Source organism: Malaclemys terrapin, chromosome 1 (genome assembly GCF_027887155.1).
Source record: "Malaclemys terrapin pileata isolate rMalTer1 chromosome 1, rMalTer1.hap1, whole genome shotgun sequence".
NCBI classification, from domain to species: domain Eukaryota; kingdom Metazoa; phylum Chordata; order Testudines; family Emydidae; genus Malaclemys; species Malaclemys terrapin.
The window spans coordinates 325386954-325407951 of NC_071505.1; the positions used below are offsets into that span (position 1 = coordinate 325386954).

Here is a 20998-nt window from a genome sequence, read left to right on the forward strand (position 1 = left end):
TCAGCCGGCGCCGCAGGCCATCAAAAATCGGCTCGTGTGCCACCTTTGGCACGTGTGCTGTAGATTGCCGACCCCTGTGGTAGTCCAACAAAGCTCCTGGAGAAAACTGGAGCAGTCAGCCCCATATTGCTAGGTGCAGTACACACATGCAATTAAAAGTCAGAGTCTGCCACAAAAAGCTTACATTCTTAGCATATGGTGAGAGAGAGAAAATAAGCAGGGAGGGAAGGTGGGGAAGGACAAGATAACAGTGAAACTATAGTGTTTGGTACATTAACAGCATGAAACTTTGCAATGATGTTGAAGGCATTTTGGAATACCCCTCTCTGTTCCACCACAACCACCCAATTCAAATAAAAAAGAGTTCCTGTATTAAAGAAACGGTCAGAAGGTTCATAAAAATGGTAAACTTTTTTATTATTATATAAAAGGCTAAATTATACCATTCAGATATTTTATGATTCTATTTTAAACAGCAAACATATGGAAAACAGAAATAAAAATACCTAAATAATGTTGATTTATTTATGGTGCATGATGGGTGAAAGCCTTAACTCTATTTGTGCATAGTACGCAAGCATTCTGGACACATGAATAATATTTAACAAAAAACAAGAGACCTCAATGTTAGTGGTTACATAGTGGAAAGAAACTAGTGTTTAGAATGTCTGTGGTTCCCTGAATGCTATTAGGTTTAGCCAGCTATAAAGGAAGCTTTAAAAGTAATGATTGAAGGAGTGTTTGTGGTACAATGTACAGTAAAAGCTGTTTTATGCGGCACTTCACCAACTGGAAAGCTCTATAAACCAGCATTTCTGATCTTCATTGAAATTCTGGTTTATAGTCTGGTTGGTGTGGAGCCAGCAGGTGGTTGGGGCGCAGGAGGGGGTGTGGAGCGCGGGCTCTAGGAGGGAGTTTGGGCATGGGAGGCAGTGTGGGATGCCAGATCTGGGGGGCGCTCACCTCGGGTGGCTCCCCACAAGCGGCGACCTGTCCCAGCTGCTCCTAGGCAGAGGCGCAGCAGGCAGCTCTGTGCACTGCCTCCGCTCGCAGGTGCCACCCCCACAGCTCCCGTTGGCCGCGGTTCCCAGCCAAGGGGAGCTGCGGAGCTAGTGCTCGGGGCAGGGTGGAGGCAGTGCATGGAGCCGCCTGCCATGCTTCCTCCTAGGAGCAGCCAGGACAGGTCGCCACTGTAACTAGCTCACACAAGTCATTGTTACTGAATGACTTCTTGAATGAGTAATGGTTGGAAGATCAGGCCTCTTATCTAGGAAGTTTTTTGTTTTGCTTTTTAAAGAACCATAAGAAAACAAAAGAATCAAGGAAACACCGAGAAACATCCCGCACCTCAAGGATTTTGTTTAACACCTTTTATCTGTTGGTAATCTGGGCATTAATCCAGAACACCATTAACCTACATTCAAAGTGACTGTCAGTAAAGTTCCCTACAAGGGCGTAGCATATTTTTAAATACAGAAGAGAAAAAATGACGTTATGCACCAAATCGAATTTACACTGAAAATCAAACTCAGTTAAATTATTTCACAGATAAAAGACTGCTTTCGTTCTGGAGTTCATCCACCAGGGTTGTAGGTGATATGAACATCCTTGTGGCAGGAATAAACAATAGCTCATTCAAAATGAGCTGTAAACATTCAAGTATCACTATATATAAGGCCTGATTCTACCACCCTTACTAACACTGAGTAAATACTTAACTTCCTGAGTAGTCTCATTGAAATCAGGGAGTAAACTACTACTCAGTGTAAGTATGGGTCACAGAATCAGGCCCACAATAAGCAGTAGTTATAGAACCAGATGACTTTCTCTTTAGTAACCCAAGGCCATATTTTTTGCTGTGTTTTGGGGGACAGAATTTTAAAGATATTTAGGCACCTAAAGATGCAGACAGGCACCTTGCTACCTAATTCAATGGTAGTTAGGCCTCTAAGTGCTTTAAAAAAATCCCAGAATGCCTATCTGCATCATTAGGTGCCTAAATACCTTTAAAATTTTGGCCCCCAAAACATAGCAATCTCATTTAATAGGATAAAGGAAGAGAACTCTTAAACTTTTGGTAGATTCAGTGGGCCAGATTCTGTTCTCAGACTGTATCAATCCAGAGTATCTCCAGTGAATCAATGGATTTGTTCCAGATTTACACTAGCACAAGCAGAATCTGGCACACTGAAAATAGCTCAACACAGAGATCCCATTATGCAACTGTTTTATCACAAAGGCTATGGGCCAAATTCTGCCCTCACGTACACCCATGCAAACCCATTGCACTCAGTGGAAACACAAAGATGATGAACTGAACGTGAAGGCATCATTTGGTCCTGCGTATTACTTTTTAAGACACAAGATTCTGTTAAAATCTCTTTAAAGTCAATATGTTTGCACACATATTTGGGAGTAATTCACAATTAGAGCTGTGTAAAATTTTCAATATGAAACCAAAGTCACGCAAAACTCACCTGTTTGGGGTTCATTAAGAGCTAGTGTCTGGGGCCTGATCCAAAGCCACTGAAGTCAATAAGAATCTTTACATTGACTTCAGTGGGCTTTGAATCAGGCTCCTCCTCCTGCTCACATTAACTATAGGGGAAGCCCAGTGAGCCCTAGAAAGTTAACCCATGTGGGTCAACATGTTCACTGAGGCTTATCAATCTTTTGAGGGAATCTAGGGCCAATAATAGGTTTTCATAAAAAGAAATGTCTGGGCTTTATTGTGGGTTTGACTAGGTTTCTCAGTGTGTTTTGCTGTTTATTTGAACCAGAATCTCCAAGCACAATGAACATGAACTGAAACAGGAGAAGAGGTTTGCATGGACCCTTTACCCTGTTGAGTTTCTCATTGCTCAAGTCACAACTCAATTCAAATTCTAAAAATAAAATTGTTTGACTACATTTTAAAGCATTAAAAGAATCAGAAGCTTAATGCATTTTATCAGCTCTCGGAGCCAAATCCTGCTTGCCTAACTCAAGTGAGCAAGCTCATTGATATCAGTGGGACCTCTCAAGTATAAGGGCAGGTCTACACTACTGCTTATGTTGATATAATTTACGTCGCTCAGGGGTGTGAAAAAGCCACCCACTAAGTGATGCAAATTACACCAATCTAAGCCCGGTGTGTCCTGAAATTAAGCGGGTAACACAGTTGGTGGGAGACGCTCTCCCGCCAACATAGCTATCACCTCTCACAGAGGTGGAGTAATTATGCCGATGGGAGAGCTCTCTCCTGTTGGTGTAGAGCGTCGTCACCAGACGATGTAGCGCTTCTAATGTACACTAGCCCTAAGTCTGAGCTTGCTCCCACTGAATTCAATGGCACAACTCTCACTGACTTCAACAGAGCAGAATCAGGCTGCAAAGACAAGCAGGATATGGTCATCAGGGCCTAAGCTTGCAGCCTATGTCACACGTGACTTACGGCTGCAGGATTGCGCTCTGACTTTGTAAACTTCACAAACATATATCTTTCCTCAATATGCCAACAATATACAATGAAATCCAACAGAGCTCCATAAACGGTCTCCAAAATACAGATTTACAGGGAATCAGTTGGGAGCGCACACTTGCGTTGCACAGACCTGTAGTGTGTCCTTTTTCTCTGACAAGTGATAAGGATGATGAGGATTAATATTGTTGCCAGAAGAACAAGTCCAACAGAAAAAAGGGCTATGAGCGTTGAGCTAGCTTCTCCTGCACCCAGAGCTTTGCCTAAGAATTTGATTCCTTCTCTGTCATCACCTGTCAAAACGAGAAGTAGCATATGAGAAATCTGTACATCCATCGGCTTAAGTTTATATTATTTAAATAAAAGGAATCCATACCCTTTACAGGAGCCCGGTGTTTTACATTAATGGAGTCATATGCTGTGGTTGTTACTCCTCCTTCTAAAGGAACTTTGTTATCTGTGTAAAAAAATTAAAGCTTACTTAGGCTGAAAACAGTATAAAGAAGCAGATTTTAGTGGTCTGAGAAAACAGTGAATGCATCATTTATTCCGCCTGGGTAACTCAAATAGAAATTCTGATTAGGCCAACAAAGTTTTGTGCAGAGATTGCCAGTAGCTCGGGTAGTTTTAAGGGCAAAATTTCCCTTTCTTATGTAAGCAGAGTCTGAATGAGCTCTCCGCTGATATCTAGTGATGGGCTGTGGAAGAAGACTTCAGGAGCTGATCTCGTTTGCATGGGCACACCCACCCTGCCTAGGTACTCAGCATGATGGGATTGCTTGTCCAAATGATCACTTTTGGCTGGTGTTGGATCCCCAGTCTCCTTGTTATTGGGGCAGGAGTAATAAAGGATTGTTCTCCTTGTGTGAATTGAGGGCAGCAGAACTGTACTTGGCATAGCCCTATGGAGGGAGTCACCCTGAACTCAATGGCACTTGCTAGGTAGGGGACATGGGTTCCACAGCCTAGTGAGTCGAGCAAGGCTAGGGAGTGGGATGTGTATTGGGGGTGGGTCTGGCTTAATGGCATTAGCTGAGCTTTCTCCTCTCCATTGTGTAATAAAAGAGCTAATTTAGATTTATTTGAGAGTCTTGTGATATGCTACAGAGCTGAAATCACTGATACCTACATCTAAGTATTAGATCTGCTTTGGGCTAGTGTGTCTGATGCAAGAGACTACCCACTGTACACCAGCAGTGAGGCTCCCGAACCAAGAACTGCAATCATTGAGAGTTGTGTTAAGTGGTGGGCTCTGAAGACATCTTGGTGAGTGGCCAGCAGGGTGGCTGTTGGAGAGGCGCAGTGAGTGGCCAGCAGGGCGGCTGGTGGAGAGGTGCAGTGATTGACAGGGTGGCTGGTGGGGAGGGCCAGAGCAGAGCCCTGCAGAGAGGTGTGGTGATTGGGCAGCTGGCAGAGAGAGGTGGCGAGTGAGTGCCTGAGCAGTGGAGCATGTAAAGTACCTCCTTGCCTTCCCCCTCCAATCAAGGCAGGAGGTGAACTCTGCAGATGCACCTCTAGGTCTGCGCTGACCAAGGATAGCAACTGTGAGTGTGGTGCAGAGAAAGAATGAGGGACTTTGGGGTTGCTGGACTTAAGAACCTCAGGGGAAAAGGACACTGCCCAACTTACTTGGGGTTGGGTCTTTTGCTCATGGTCTATGTTTATGAATCCTGTTTGCGGTGTTTTCCCGAATTAATGCTGAGTTACTTCCTTCCTTTTATTAATTTTTTTTTGCTACACTCAGACTCAGTGCTTGTGAGAGGGGAAGTATTGCCTCTTAGAGGCGCCTAGGGGGTGATGTGTAATTGTCCCAGGTCACTGGGTGGAGGCTTGAGCTGGTTTTGTGTTGTATTGTTGAAAAGGAACCCCTAGATACTGAACCCGGCCCTTGTTGCTGCCAACTCTGACTGGCAGAAGGGTTACACCTATAAACAGCAGAGATCTCGGTTGCATTAGTTCTGCATGCTTTCACTCAAATCAATAGAAGTTTCACACCCAGAACAAGTGCAAATTACAGAACTGATTCACATTGCACAGTGAAGGGGAATTTCAGCTTAATTACGCAGAACTTTTCTATGTAAAACAGGCACTTCGAAAAAAAATAATTTAGTCAAAACCCCAATTTTCCATCAAAAAAAAGTTTTGACAAATTTTCAGTCAGCCCTAGTCAACATGCAGCAGCTCCCATTTAGTAGCTAAATGTACCGTTCTATTGGTGTTTAAACTGGAAGCTCTCAGTCTAGCCATAACTTGAGGATCTAAGCATCTAATTAAGGATGATTCCAAAACTCAAAGCTGACGTACGCAGTCAAATGGCAACTCTTCTTTGTGCTAACGGCCCAGGCCAACACTGGATGAACTTGTACCACACCTAATGAGCGCTTGATCAGACTGACATTTAGGCTACATTTGCCAGGTATGAAGTCAACATTCCAAAACAATCACTTTGTATCAGAAGCTGTGACAATGATTTATAAAAATAGGCTGTTAATGTACGGTCAAGAGGCGTTTAAAAGAAAATGAGTTTAGAGCAGAAGTACAATGTTCTGAAGCTGCACCTCCTCCCATTTGACATAAAGATAGTGCTGTGCATTTACAGGGACTTTCATCAGAGAGGCTCAAAAGACTTCAGTTACTGAGGACCAGATTCTGCCAGCCTAATTCACAGAGAGCAGTCATTTACTCTTACAATCCTCTGCTCTAATTAAAGAGCCACACCCAATCCAGTGTAAAACTCTCTCTAGTTTTAAGGGCTTCTGTAATGTTAAAATTGTCATGTGTCCATTAATTTTTGGTGCCTCTGTTTCTGGGAGCCCAACTTGAGACACCTGGGCCCAGATCTACAAAAGTACTTAAGCTCCTAGCTTACGCTGATTTCAATGGAAGCTAGGTATCTAAATACCTTTGTATATCTGGGCCCCTGTGCCTGATTTTAAGTGCTGAGCTCCTGCATCTGCAACTGACTTCAATAGAAGCTGAGGAAGCTAACTGGGTCAGTTTTAGATCTCACTCTTGCATGATCTAATAGATTTTGTTCATCTCTAATTGCTATAACTGTATGCACCATATTCACTAGTTGCTTGACTGGTTTAGGCTAATAGAAACTCTTGTGATAATCCCTGGTGGCAAGACTTGTTGCAGGAGCAGGTTATGGTGACACAAAGCAACTTCAGTTCCACCTACAGGAGATATAAAACCAGCACAATCCCCAGAGTGGTTCTCTTCAAGCAGTACCCATTCGAGGAGCTCTTGTGGTTCTCCAAGAGATTTAAAATTTGCAGAGGGCAGCAGTGATAACACTGCCTGTTCACACTGCAGTGTAGGTCGACTCCCTGGAACCAGACATTGGAGGGGCATGGAAGCATACAGTAATTTACTTATCCCTACACTGGCAGTGCTGACCCAAGCCTTATGTTTCTTCCCATCTGCCATTTATCTGAACAGTCGTAATACCAGTGCACAGTCATGAAATGGCATTTTCAAATACTATACCTGATTTGCTGATGGTAAAAGTTGTCTCCATGCCAGCATGAATGTGGTCAGCTACATGACAGTGCAGAAGCCATGTTCCAGGGTTATCCGCTATGAGTTCAATTGTTTGAAATGTCCCAGGGAAAAGGTCATACACATCGGCTCTGTGATCATTATCCGTCTGGGGCAGACAAAACAGCATCATGAAGACTTCCGTTACTACACCTGAAACAACGCATTCATGTTCTGACTAAACTGTAAGCTTTTTGGAGCAGGGCTGCCCTCCTTGTTATGTGTTTGTACAGTGCCTAGCCCACTGGGGATGGGGCCCCGGGGCAATACAGATTAATACAAATGATTTCATGTGCTACGTTAGCAACATCAATTATGCCCTAAAATACCACACCATGGTATTTGTTTTAAACCAAGCTCTTTAAATAGTTCTTTCAACACATAAATACAGAACACGGGGCTTCACTGAACCCTAGAATAAGCAGGTGAAATTCTCACTGACTTCAATTTGTGTGAACCATCCTCCATTGTCCTGTAGTACATGCACACCTTAGCTATTGATATTCATTTATATTTTACCATATAAAGGCATATGAACCATGAGCTTTACAATATTCTAACTAATTCTGCAGTATTCACATGCAAATCTCCCATTGATGACAAAACGTGTGTGTGTGTGCAAAGGCTGTGGGATCAGGCTAGAAGCTAAAAGTTCTTGCAAAAATTTCCCATAAAAATGTAGATTTTACTTTGTTTTTACCAACCTTGAAGATGAAGGTCTCTGCGTGGAAATGGACTGTATGGATATCGATTTCATTTCCCATTCCTATCAAGTACCAGTTTGTGTTTGCACCTTCTTTCATTGTTAGCCCGTGGAGATTGTCATACAACCTCCCATTAATTGCTGAAAGAATTACAAAGTGAGAGTGATTCACACTAGTGGACTAAATGTGTCAAGTGAAGAGAGAGGGTGCTGAAGAGAAACACCAGTACCATACCCTTGTTCTTGCTTTGTCTTTGCAGAGACCAAGGACTGGGTTTTCCATTGTCGTGTGTCAATACTTACATCAGTGCAAAGTGGGTGAAAATGGGAAGTAAAACATTACTGAATCAGACTTCTACCCTCACTTAGGTTACTGGTAGCATTTTACACCCACTTTGCACTCACTGGGCCTGATTCATAACTGCATTACTCCAGTTTTACACCAATGTAAGTCTATTGAAATCCAATGGAGTTATTCCAGCATAAAACAAGTAACAAAGTGGTGAATCAGGGTCACTTTGCTACAGTGCAAATGGCTGCACAAGAAACAAGAAGGTGGAGAATCAGACCCAGGTCTTTAAATGTGAAGGGTTCCTAAAGTTGTTGTTCACATCTCAAAGGTTACAGGCAAAGAGACAGTACAGTTTGCATTTCAGTTTCAACCCAGCACCATAAGCAGTTTTTTGCAATGCATAAGGCAAATTTTAACCTGTCTTAATATAAACTGAGTGAGCGGGCTTTGTGCAGGGGACCAATGTGGGGATGGAATCCCATTCCAACTGGGAGTAATGTGCAGAAACAGAAACTTGGTTTTTCTATGGCTGCTGCTATAGTATCCAATCTGTTCTCTCCCCCACCCAGAGGTTTGGCCAGTCAGTTCTTGCCACTTGGCCCCCAGTCCCCAAACTTCATGATCATGCTGTTGCAAAGTGTGCCAACATGGAGCACAACTCTGCAGTGACAGGAGGTCATGGAATGGCCTCTCCACATACACTGGTTGTTTGGCTGATTTTTCTACCCTGTGCACTCACACAAGGGTGGCGGAGGAGGATTTGGCCCTTAAATAAGAACTACAAAGCAAAGTTAATGAGTGACCCAAGACCAGGAATATATCCTGACTGCTTCAGCTATCAGGGTTTTGAGCCATTCAGCACATAACGAAATATAAACTAACTCTTAAGAAAACTTCTTTCAAGGTCCCCCAAAGTCTGCTGGCTGATTCCAGGTTTGTTGTTGATGCCCAGAATGAACCCTTGTTTCTTAGTAGCAATCCGGCCCAATAATGACCTAGTCTGCTTCGTTTGTTAAGACTGTACAGCAAGATTATACAATTGCAAACCAATCGGACAGTCCTCTGAAAGGATTATATTAAAAAAAAGTATTCATTAGTCTCTTGGATAAATTGCTGCTGCAACCAATGAAACCTACATACCATGCATGATGTTACCCTCCAGAAAGTCCTCGGTGTAATTAAAGTCATCAGGACACTTATGCAGATACTTTTCAATATTTTCATTCAAATACCAGGACTCATTTTCATCAAAGACCATGAACAGAAGAGCAAATTCACGGTCAATATCTCTCCTTAAACCCTTTTCATTTAGTATTCCTTTTCTGCAAATTACTAGCGGCCCAACCAAACCACTGTAAGTGTCCTGCAATTAGATTTTTAAAAAAGACATTATACACAGTACATAACATCGCTATTAACCATAACATTGAGCTATGGTTAAATTAATAATTGTTGATAGTTCACATAACATAACTAATAAATAAATACAGATATAATATATATCAGTTAGAGCTGAACGTTATATTTTCCCATGCAATAAAGAAATGACTGACAGTGGCTATGCTTCCTGGAGTTCAGGCATAGTTCACAGACCGTCAGGACTTCAACATAGTTTTCTACTATAAACTTCCAATTTATCTCTGTTTTATAAAACCTTTTAAATAATAGGCATAAAAATAACTATTCCAACTCCAGGAGTTGTAACTGCCACCATCTTGTAAGAAGTAAATGAAAAATTTAGTTTCCATTCCTCACACCCAAAATGGATGATAACGTTTTCTACTACCCAGTTTTTTGCTATCCAATTTTGTTTCAATTCAATGTGCACATGGGAGAGCCAAGCAAGAATGCATGGAGATATCTGCATGCGGAGCACACATCAGTTCAAAAGGATCAAAGGTCTATCTACACTGCAATCAGAGGTGTGACTGGAGCACCACTAGACATACCTGAGCTAGCAAGCTCAAATAACAATAGTAGTGAAACCGTGGCAGCATGGGCTGTACGAGCCCACCTGGGACATTGGGTATGTACTCGAGACGCTAGCCTGTGCTGCTGTGGTTTCACTGCTATTGTTCTTTGAGCCAGTTAGGTTAAAGTTAGCTTGGGAATGTCTACATATGCTGCATTTCTTCTGATTGTAGACACACCCTAAGAGACAGAATTTCACAAGAGCATTGTGAGATGCTGACTCCTAAGCCACTTCATCAAATGTGGCCACTTCATCAAGGTGCCTGAGCTCTTCTGAAAATCCGACCCCTGCCATGCAACAGACTTTTGGTCAAGTGCTGAAAGGCGAATGGGGATCGTCTGCACTGGGAATCCAAAGACATTTCCATCTGATTACCTAATCAGTAAACTAGAAGCCCTTCTTCCTCTTAGCTTCATGTATTATGCGTGCTATTTATGCCTGTCTGTTACTGCATTTAGTCGACACAAAAGTCTAACATGGTAACAATGACTTTCTACCTTTTAGATTTTCATGAAGTAAAGCAAAGTCCCACACCTCCACCCAAATTGCCCTGAAGATTTTCTTGAAAATAAAACATTAAAGACCAAATTTAGTCCTGGTGTAACTTCCCTGATTTCAATGGACTATACATGGGGACGAATTTGGCCTTATTCATGCATCATCAGTACGGCTGCAAATCTGTTACGGAGGTCACAGAAGTCACGGATTCCATGACCTCCGTGACTTCTGCAGCAACAGCAGTTTGGGTGTGTGGAAGGGCGCTAGAGACAGGGGGTTGAGGGGTGCGGGAGGGGTACTTACTTCAGGGTGGGGGCTTCCACTGGCATGGCCCCACAGCTCCTAGGCGGCCGCGAGGCTGGGGGTGGGGCTCTGCACCGCATGCTGCCCGCGCCCGCATTTCCCATTGGCTGCAGTTCCCAGCCAATGGGAGGTGTGGCAGCCTGCGCTGGTGCCCCTCCACTGCCTAGGAGCTGCAGGGACGCAGAGCCGGGTAGGGAGCCCCTGCCAGGCCTGCCAACCCTCCCCCCCGTACCAGCGGGGTCCTCCCCCCAGTAACCATGGTACCTCCGGACCGCCCCCCCCCCCCCCCAACACCCGCAGCCCCCCGCCCAAGTTTTAGTCACAGGTATTTTTAATAAAAGTCATGGACAGGTCACAGGCCATGAATTTTTGTTTACTGCCCGTGACCTGTCCATGACTTTTACTAAAAATACCTGTGACTAAAACGTAGCCTTAATCATCAGCTGTCATCTTCAAAAGCATGAATTACCCAGTCCTGTAAACCCTTCCTCATGCCAATAGTCCTCAGACAAGTAGTGAATAAAGGTTCACAGGATCCAACCCCAGTTTAGGAAGCCATACATAAAATAACAACCTTTAGTTACTATTTCCCGGTTACCTTGACAAAATTCACTGTTGAATAATAAACCCAACTGATGCAGTTTGGATCAGAAGTACCCGGACCTGACCTTTCTGGGACATTCCATCTGTATGTATTTATTTCCCCTAAAACGGTAGAGAGAAAACAGTTTTACCAACAGGAATTGGATGTTATGAGTTTTTAAAATATAATTCAGATCTGACGGTCCCATAATCAGAAATGTAAAGAGCCAAATGTGCGTCATATGCATTGAGGAGAAGCTGTGTTATAATGGGCTGAGGCCCGTGAAAACAAACTCTGATAATGATGCTGAAAACATTTCTGTTTTTTATTAGACGCTAGAGACAAACTGGAAGATTCTTATAATGATTATATCGCATGAAATGATCAAGAACTATTATAGTATGATATGAGTGTCTCCAGTTGTGTGTTGATCCCTGATTTTAGAAAAACAAAATAATTTGACTGAAGAAACTGTCTGTTGCGGCCACATTAAATTCTCTATATTTAAAAAAAATAATATAGCAGATTAATTATTTTCCTCCTGTACTACTGCTTTTATTAATATTATTTTCTCTTTGTGTTTTCATAGCGCCTAGGAGCTCCAGTCATAGACCAGAACCTGACTGTGCTAGATGCCGTACAAATACAGAATGAAAAGATGGTCCATGGCCCAGAGAGTTTACAATCTACGTATTAGACAAGAGACAACATATTAATACAGTAGAGAGATGGGGGAGTACAAGGAAACAATGAGACAGTACTGGTCAGCATGTTAAGCTGTGGTCTCAGCACACCACAATGTCAAGATTATTAGTAGGCATCACAGCAAAGGAAAGTTTTAAAGTTTAAAATTGGCAAGATTTATTTATGATGTCTGTGTTTAGGGTACGGGTGAACAGAAACCCCATTTACTACTATGTTTAGTTGTATATATTGTTTTATAATAATAAATGTATACTAAAAATGGTGAATCTCAAATATGGCTCCGACCTTTGTGAATGGAAAATGGTTCTGCATAAACTTTTTTGGCCAACTCTAAATGAAGGTTCCATTTGTACTGTTGATGCACAAAGAAGCAGAGTTTATGTTGTTGGAAACCTTAACTCTGAATTCCTTGTTTTTTTTTTTAAAGTTATTAAAATCTCAGCCTTTGACCAAATGCAGCACCGGTATAAACTCTACTGACTCCAGTTGATTTGGGCCTGCTTCTGCCTATTCAGAGTTTGGCCTACTAGATGACATCACTGTTTCCACATATAACATAAAATGCCAATTGTAACACCTTCTTTCAGGTAAACATCATGTTTGGGCAGTATTACTGATCCTGATCCTGCAGCCTTTACCCAGGCAAAACTCCTGGTGTCTTTGGGCCTAATCCAAAACTCACTGAAGTCAATGGGAAGCCTTTCTATTGACTTCACTGGACTTTGGATTAGGCCCTTAGGCCCTGATCGGATTCCTGTTTGAGTAAATGGAAAGACTCCTCTTGATTTCAGTGGGAGTTGGATCAAGCCCTGATTGATTTCAGTGGGAGTTTGCCTGAGCATGGGATCGAGAGAAAACAGAAATATATTGTATACCGATTCCTATATGTTCAAGAGATCTCTTCTACTCGAGCCTGATATCTATTGTTTTTATTGGGTAGAATTTTCAGTTCTGTGTGCCTAAAGTAAAGTTGCTAAATCTATATTTAGGCACCTAATTTTAAAGTTTGAGCCACTGGTAGTATTAATTATTGTTTCTGAGTGTCCAGATGTGTCTCAGCAACAAGTGAAGACATAGTCCCTGTCCTAACAAGCTTATACAATCTGGAGCCTACTAATAATAAGAACCTAGCTAGACAGACATACAGATAGATAAATGTAGAATTTACTGTGCCCAAAAAGATGTGTAGGTGCCAGAAAGTTTGAAAAAAGGAATGTCATTTGATTTTTTAAATGACTTCTTCAGATAAGATTTAAGGAGCTCTTTTGTTGCTCAAGAATAAATGATCAGACTTACCTGGCACAGTGATTAGTGTTCCAGGTCCTTCTCCACTACCCACTTCTTCTATGCCATGTGCAGTTATTGAATAGGGCCTGATAGCTTTATTCTTAAATATAACGAGTATGGAGTCACCGACCTCTGCATGGATTAAGGGCCCTAAATGAAAACAACAAGCTATGGTGACTAATGTTGCTCTTTTAAAATAAAGAAAACTGGAGTTTGTCCAGAAGTCAGCTCAGAAATGGATATTTAATATTACTTTTACAAATTGTAGAATTTGCTCGCGTTTACCTTGGAATTTTACTTTTGTGACATGTCACTGCTGCTCATAATGAAAGTAAAGAGAAATCAGTGTAAATCCACATGTGAAATGCTGTGAGACCAAAGCTGTAAAGAGGCTAACTGCCACTTCAGTGAGAGTTAAGGATGAACGATCATTTCATAGGCTATGTCTATATAGAGACCTTACAGCAGCATAGCTGTACCGATGCAGCTGTAAGAGCTCTCGTGTAGCTGCTCTATGCCAACAGGAGAGAGCTCTCCCCTCAATATAATTAAACCACACCCCTGAGCAAAGTAAGTTTTGCCAACATAAATGGTAGTGTACACATGGCCTTAGAGAAACAATACTCTCCCTCAGAGCCCATCAGAAATGCTCAGATTCCATTAGCCTCCAGGGACAGGCCATCAAAACAGGTCCCTAACCCCAGCAGATGAGGGGTGTCCCAAATATGGTCAGTCAAAAGTCAAATTTTTCCAGTGATTTTCCAGGGGGTTTTTTTGGATTTTTTTAACAAATGAAATGTTAACAGCAATTTTTTTCAGAAACTGAAAACAACTGATTATTTCTCATGGTTTAATAATTCAAACCTTTTTTTGGTTTCCAGTTTTTCATTGGGGGGAAAAAATGAAAGTTTCCATTAACCTTTTAAAAAAAGGAATTGTTTTCATTACTTTCAAAAATGTTCCCAGAAAATCCATAGCATTTTATGACCAGCTCTAGCCCCACCCCTAAATCACAGGAGGTGATGATCATTCCATAGGACACAGGTAACGTTTCCAATTCTCCAACCCCTAATCTCAACCCAAACACCTAACATCCAGTCCAACCTGCCTGCCCACAAGAACATCGCAAAAAACCACTATGCATACGAAACTAAGGTGGATGCCACAAATGTCTGTGTTTGTCCATCCTAGCTGGGTGTACTTGTTACCAGGGACAGGCTCTGGGATAGTTTAATAAAACTTAGCACCCAAAAAACAAACACACACAATTTACACATGCCCAAATTGTGGCTGAGTCCAAATTCGGAGCATACCATACTCTGTTGCTGCAACCACACCCTGCTCCCCAGAGCTGTTCCCATTGACCTGTTCAGCAGATCTTCAATCTTTAAAGGGATAGGTAAATCTTAAACCTGGTACTCTTATATGTGCTACATACTTCCAACAAACTGCTTCCTGTTTAGAAATACCTATCTTTACAATCACTGATTAAAATGTGTGCAAAACCACTGAAAAATCTGGGACCGATCCAAGTGTTCATTGTTTCCTTCTACAACAAAACTGACACAACCTGTTTGGTTTTGGAAAGAGATGCTCTCTTACATTTGATACACTTTGTGAGTTATAAGAGCTACTCGCCTAGGATTGCTAAGTGCTCCTCCTGTGCTGATCTCACTTTGTGCTCTGTAAATTCTCCGTTTGTGTACTCTCTGTAAACCACCTTCTTATATTTTGAACCAATCCGATCTTCACCTGGGCTTACAAAAATTTTCCCGTAACTGCAAATTAAAAAGACAAAAGTTAAAAGTGCAAACTATTTAACTATCTAAAGTGCTAATGAAAGATTTACTTTATTATTACTTGCTGGAGAACACCTCTTTAGCATTCAGTTTAAGGCTTTTATGTCTTACATGTGACAGATCTGTGAATACCTTCATATTCATCATTGTGACCATTTGGGCTTAATAGCACCAGTAAGGTGATAACTCAGAGCCTTTTACGGCAATAGATTTACCTAAATCAGTATTGGAGCCTTACACACACACAATGAGCAGTTCTGATTCCAACCAGAAGAGGGCAGTGATACACACTAACCTGGGGTGGTTAAACTTTTTGGCCACATCAGGGAATAGAAATTGTATGGTGGACCATGAATGCTCACAAAATTGGGGTTGGGGTGTGGGAGGGAGTGAGGGCTCTGGTTGGGGGTGTGGGCTCTGGGGTGGGGCTGGGGATGAGGAGTTTGGGGTATAGAAGGGTGCTCTGGGCTGCAACTGAGAGGTTTGAAGGGGGATCAGGGCTGGGGCAGGGGGTTGGGGCACAAGAGGAGGCTCAGGGGTGTAGGCTCCAAGCGGCTCCCGGAAGCAGTGGCATGTCCCTTCTCCGGCTCCTAGGTGTGAAGAGGCCCCCAACCCTCAGAGCGGGGCCATGCCATGGCTTCTGGGAGCCACGTGGTGTGGCCCCTGACCTGGCTCCCCAGCAGGAACTCATGGGCTGGTTTAAAATGGCTCAGCCTGTGGGCTGTAGTTTGCCCATCCCTGCACTAGATATCCTATCTCCTAGAACTGGAAGGGACCTTGAAAGGTCATTGAGTCCAGCCCCCTGCCTTCACTAGCAGGGCCAAGTACTGATTTTGCCCCAGATGGCCCCCTCAGGGATTGAACTCACAACCCTGGGTTTAGCAGGCCAATGCTCAAACCACTGAGCTATCCTTCCCCCCCCCACTAGCCCCTGATGCTTTTACTATATGTTACACATTTCTGGCTCTGACCATAATGCCAGTATACATAAAGTTCTCCTTTTGGGGATACCAATTATCCAGTCCTCCTACTCCAGGTTTACATAATCACACTGCTTCTCCCCGGCCCCAAACCCCAGCATCTTGGACCAAATGACTAGAAAAAGTGTGGATTGGTCAGTAGGGGGCACTCAAAACAAACAAACAGGAGATTGTTTCCATTCTCTTCTGGGAGCATTGGCCTTTCATTGCAGTGTCACCTTCAAGACAGGTGCTCTGGGAAGAGTCTCTAGGTTGGCTCACAGTATGCTTTTGCAAAATGAAAGCAGAACATGTGCCAACTTTCGTACTTTGCATGGATGTACAAGAGCAATCTTTTGCCAAGGGTGGAGCTGACATTGTTTTAATCACGTTCCCTGTTAGGAGAAAGTGACTCTTTCTGGGATTCTTCCACACTGTTACATAACATACTGGCAATGGTTCTCAACAAATCTATCTTTCTTGGCTCCTTTGTACTCCTCATTTTTGTAACTGGGTACATTTTGCCAGACTGGCACATATTTCTGAAGTGGTTTGTCTTTTTGAAGTTGCCAGGTTCAAACTCCCTTTTATGTTCTTTGGAGGCTTGGAAGTAAATGGGCATTGCCCACAGATGCCTCTGAAATTCTTTGCAGAGTCCAAGTTTCCCTACAGCAGCACAATTCAGGAGAACAGTTAAAAAAAACATGGTTTGGCTGTGGCTATACTGAAAGCCCATCCTGTGTTTTAACAAGGGAGGGGGGGCTACTGTGCTGCAACCAGGGGTGGATTTTCCAATAGACAGGACCTGAGCTGCTTCATCTTCAATAAGGTCTTGTTCCTAGCAGTGGCTGAGTGATTCTGACTTAACTGGGAGTTGAGAGTGCTCAGAATCTTGCAGGATCGAGCTCTAAGGGCCTGATCCAAAGCCACCTGATGTCAACAGGAGTCCTTCCATTAACTATAATGGTAACTGAAGCAATCCTCAAATGAGCCAGTAGAATAATCAGATTTGCCTGAATTCTCGTACTTTGTAGTTCTAGTCCTGTGGCAGATTAATTTATCTGTCCAAGAATATAAAGAACTGGGTAAAACAAAATACTTATTGCTGGCAAAACCAGCTTTAAAAGAATTTAAAAAAAAGTTTGTGGAAAAGGTAAATACTTTTCTTAACCCTAAATATAAGAAAAAAAGGAGAGACAAGGTGGGTGGACCAGTAAAAGATATTATCTGACCCACCTTGTCTCTCTCATATCATGGGACCAATACAGCTACAACAATCCTGTGAACAAAAAAGATAACCAGCATTTCAAACCAAAGTGAGTTTACTTGCACTGTATCTGATTTTTATTTAGGTGATAAAGTAAAATTACTTTCTATACAAGTAAACACTATTCTGACTTCATCTTGACTGTGTGTGATTCTTAATGTCATGTCTGATCCTGCATATATTGAGGGTATGCAACTTTATTCATCTGAGCAATCCCACTGAACTCAGAGGCGGTGCTTATGGTAAGTAAAGTTAACCATGTGTTTAAGCATTTGCAGGATAAGACCTTTAAACTCCTCCAGCCAAAGGTAAATTATTTATTCACATCATCAAAGTGGAGCACCCAGGAAACACTTGCCTGTAAAATAGCATTCATGACAGAGGCCCAGAACCCACCCCCTAAGCAGATATAAAGGGACACCATCTATTTAATAATCACCCTGCTGACTTGCCATTGTTACAAGAACTGTACCTCCTAAGGTTACTAAAACAGAAAGAAATGAAAGAATGACCTTGTCTAAATTTTCAATTTGTTGACCGAGTCAGTTTCACTTTTCTTTCCCCATACTGTCAGTCAGTTTAGCTGTTTTCCCGTTTCGAGTGGGTCTTTCACACAGGAGAGAGAAAAAACATTTGAACAAATAGGAATATATGACTGTAAAAGAAAACCACCAAATTGGCAAGGGGCTCTAGAGACAAGTGTAGTTATACTGCTTAGGTGATCTTGGGCAAGTCTCTTAGGCATCGACTCAGCAAAGTGTGTGTGCGCTTCAATCCCATTTATTTATCCTGGGGTTGTTGGATTTCTTTGTTCAGGCCCCTCTTCCCTGTGTCCCATCTGTTTGGGTATATACAGACCAGAGCATGTAACTGTGTCATCCTGGGCCAGATTTTCAAAGAGCCTAGCACTTAGCAGCTCTCCTTAAGGCATAAATGAAGTGACCACACTTTCCAAAGTGATCAGCACCTACTGCTAATGGGAGCTGGTGGGTGCTGAGCACTTTGAAAATGTATATGCCAAAATGGGAGCAGAATTCTTTTGAAAATCTGACCCTCTGTGACTAAATGTGATACCAATGCGCTGGGCTCAATACTCTATTGCATTATATCACATTACTTCACTGAAGTGCCAGATGGAGATCAGCCTGCACATTGCCAGTTGCAGGATCAGGGCCTTAGATTGTAAGCTCTTCAAGGCAGGGACTGTCTCATGTGTTTGCTCAGTTCAGGGCACAATGGGGCTTCAGTCTTGGTTGGGGTCTCTAGCCACTAGTGAGCCACTACAATAAATAATAATAACGTGAAGATACTTTACATTTTAAAAACTTGATTTATAGATTTTAAGGCCAGAAGGGATGATTATGATCATCTAGTCTGACCTTCTGCATAACACAGGTCTTGGAACATCACCCAGTAACTCCTGCATCAAGCCCATAACTTCTGGCTGAGCTAAAGCCTCTCTTTTAAACAGCTACTCAATGACTAGAATTCATTTTGGTGCTGTTCCTATAATGGAGTGAAACAATACCCTGGATCCATCCCTTTGATATCCCAGCCCCACATTTTGGAAAAGTTCAGATAAGGATCTGAACGCTGTGTCCCATCCCCAGGTTATTAGGCACTACAATATTAAACTTAAAGTGATGATTTCATATTTAGCCACCAGATGCCACTGTTACACTCTCTGGTCTGTGTTTATCTATCTACTGCGCAACAGAAAGGGCTCAGTGAGCAGGGGTAAGGGCACTGAAAAGAGAAATCCAAGGCCAAAACATTGCCAGGGAATCTAAAACCTCAGCAACATCAGCTCACAAGGGAATGTCAGCCAGAGAACCGAGCTGTAATTTAATATCTAAAAATATAGAATAACATTTTCTAAAGTGCCTAACTGAGTTAGGAGACCGAGTCCCATTTTCAAAAGTAACGTAGGTGCCTGATTCCTGTGGGAGCTAGGCGCTTCATACCTTTGAGAAGAGAAGCTAGGCACTTAAATCCCTTTGATGATCTGGGTCTTAGGCGCCTCCGTGCCACTGGCTTTCAATAAGACTAGGTTCCTAAGTCACTTAAGCACTTTTTAAATTTTTACCCGGAAACCACATTATTCAGTAAGAAATAAATATTGTATTATAATTTCTTTGCAGAAAATACCTGTTTTAGCAAACATCTAACACATTCCAAAAGTACTAGCTAGCTTTTCTGAAACCCAAAATATGTTTAGGTTTCCCCATCAGAGCAGGTATGAATACCCATGAATACAGTTTGCTGTTAATTTGACTTCAGTACCTTGCATCTTTGCCACTCAGAGCCCAGGTTTTATTAGGTGCATAATCCCATTCCACTTCTTCCGCAGCAATGTAATATGTTCTCATGGTTCCATAGGGCTGCCCAGGGCGAGCTGTACTGCTACAGCTATTCACTTCATACATCTGTTTCATTCCAGCCACAAAGTGATCAAATGTTCTGCAAACCACTTTAAAAATGCCTGCAAGGGAATGCACTGAGGATTTATATAAAGGATGAAATGACAGGATTAAAGATAAACCCCATTCCTCAGACTTTAGTAACCTGTCCCCAAAGCAAACTAGACCTGCTATCACACTGAGAGCCATGCAGCCAGACCCTTGTTCTAACACAGAGCCCTGCTGAGATAAGTGGAGATCCTCACAGGTGCAGATGTACGCACATGTGGTTTTCAATGCATTCAGTGAAATGGAAATACACCACTTATCTCCTTTTGCCATTTACAAACTATGGTCTTGATCCTGCAATGTAAATCTTTTCAGGATCAATGGGAGTATTCACTCACTGATTCTGGTATGTAATGACCAAACGTGACCACTGACACAAATGTATCCTTGAGAAAGCAAGTAACTGTGTTACCCTCATGAGAACTGTCATAATCTTCCCTAGAAATCCCTAAACATCATCCTTAATTATTTCTCATTATTTAAACCTGGATAAGCCCTTTTAGCTGAGGGAGTACTGATTTACGGTCAACTGTCAATAAGATGGCTGGCTTTTAGAAATGAGCTGGCCAGCAAACCCTCACTATCCTTAAGTACCATCCACTTCGATGCGTTATCTATGGGTATAACACTTCCAACTGCAGAATTTCAAGGCAGCTATCCCAGGAGTAACATCATTTTTCTAATACTACAGTGCCATTTATTTTTCTGCAGCTATTCCTTCAAAGAATATAACGGGGACACTAGGGCATCCTACCCACTTTGTTAGGTGGGATCGGGCAGCAAATCCAACTGCAGGCTGCTGAACACCACTTTGCTGAGAGTTAATGGACTCTTGCTTAGAAGTTTCAGCTCCATTTTAGTTGGCATTCAGCTTCTGCTGACATTGGCTTGTGTTTTAGGCACCTATCCAGTGCCAGAGCTTTAATGTTAATGCCTGATCAACTGTGTAGATGTGAAGTCATTGATCAAATAGTAAAGTGAGGAACAAGAACATAGCACCTTTTATCTAACAGTCTCAAAGTGCTTTGCAAACATCAATACTTGTATTAACTGACAGATTGCACCGTGAAGGCCCAGCCCAAGAGTGGCTAGTGCAAAGCAGTCTTGTCCCAGGGAACGTTCTGGAAGGCACTGTGCCACAATGACTCCCAGAGCTCCT

The 20998-nt window shown here is 42.4% G+C and overlaps 1 protein-coding gene across 2 annotated transcripts in view; it reads right to left on the bottom strand.

Moving 5' to 3' along the window:
* Positions 1-400: 400 nt before the first annotated feature.
* HEPHL1 (hephaestin like 1) overlaps positions 401-20998 on the bottom strand; it is a 54854-nt gene continuing 34256 nt past the window's right edge. For both annotated transcript variants that reach the window (XM_054015633.1, XM_054015634.1), the window contains 9 exons: positions 19655-19853; positions 14985-15124; positions 13356-13496; positions 11370-11476; positions 9139-9361; positions 7708-7847; positions 6953-7112; positions 3837-3917; positions 401-3753 (listed from right to left, as the gene is read on the bottom strand). In XM_054015633.1, coding sequence (XP_053871608.1) covers positions 3551-3753; positions 3837-3917; positions 6953-7112; positions 7708-7847; positions 9139-9361; positions 11370-11476; positions 13356-13496; positions 14985-15124; positions 19655-19853 — 1394 coding nt within the window. In that variant the 3' untranslated portion in view covers positions 401-3550. The remainder of the gene's footprint in view (positions 3754-3836; positions 3918-6952; positions 7113-7707; positions 7848-9138; positions 9362-11369; positions 11477-13355; positions 13497-14984; positions 15125-19654; positions 19854-20998) is intronic.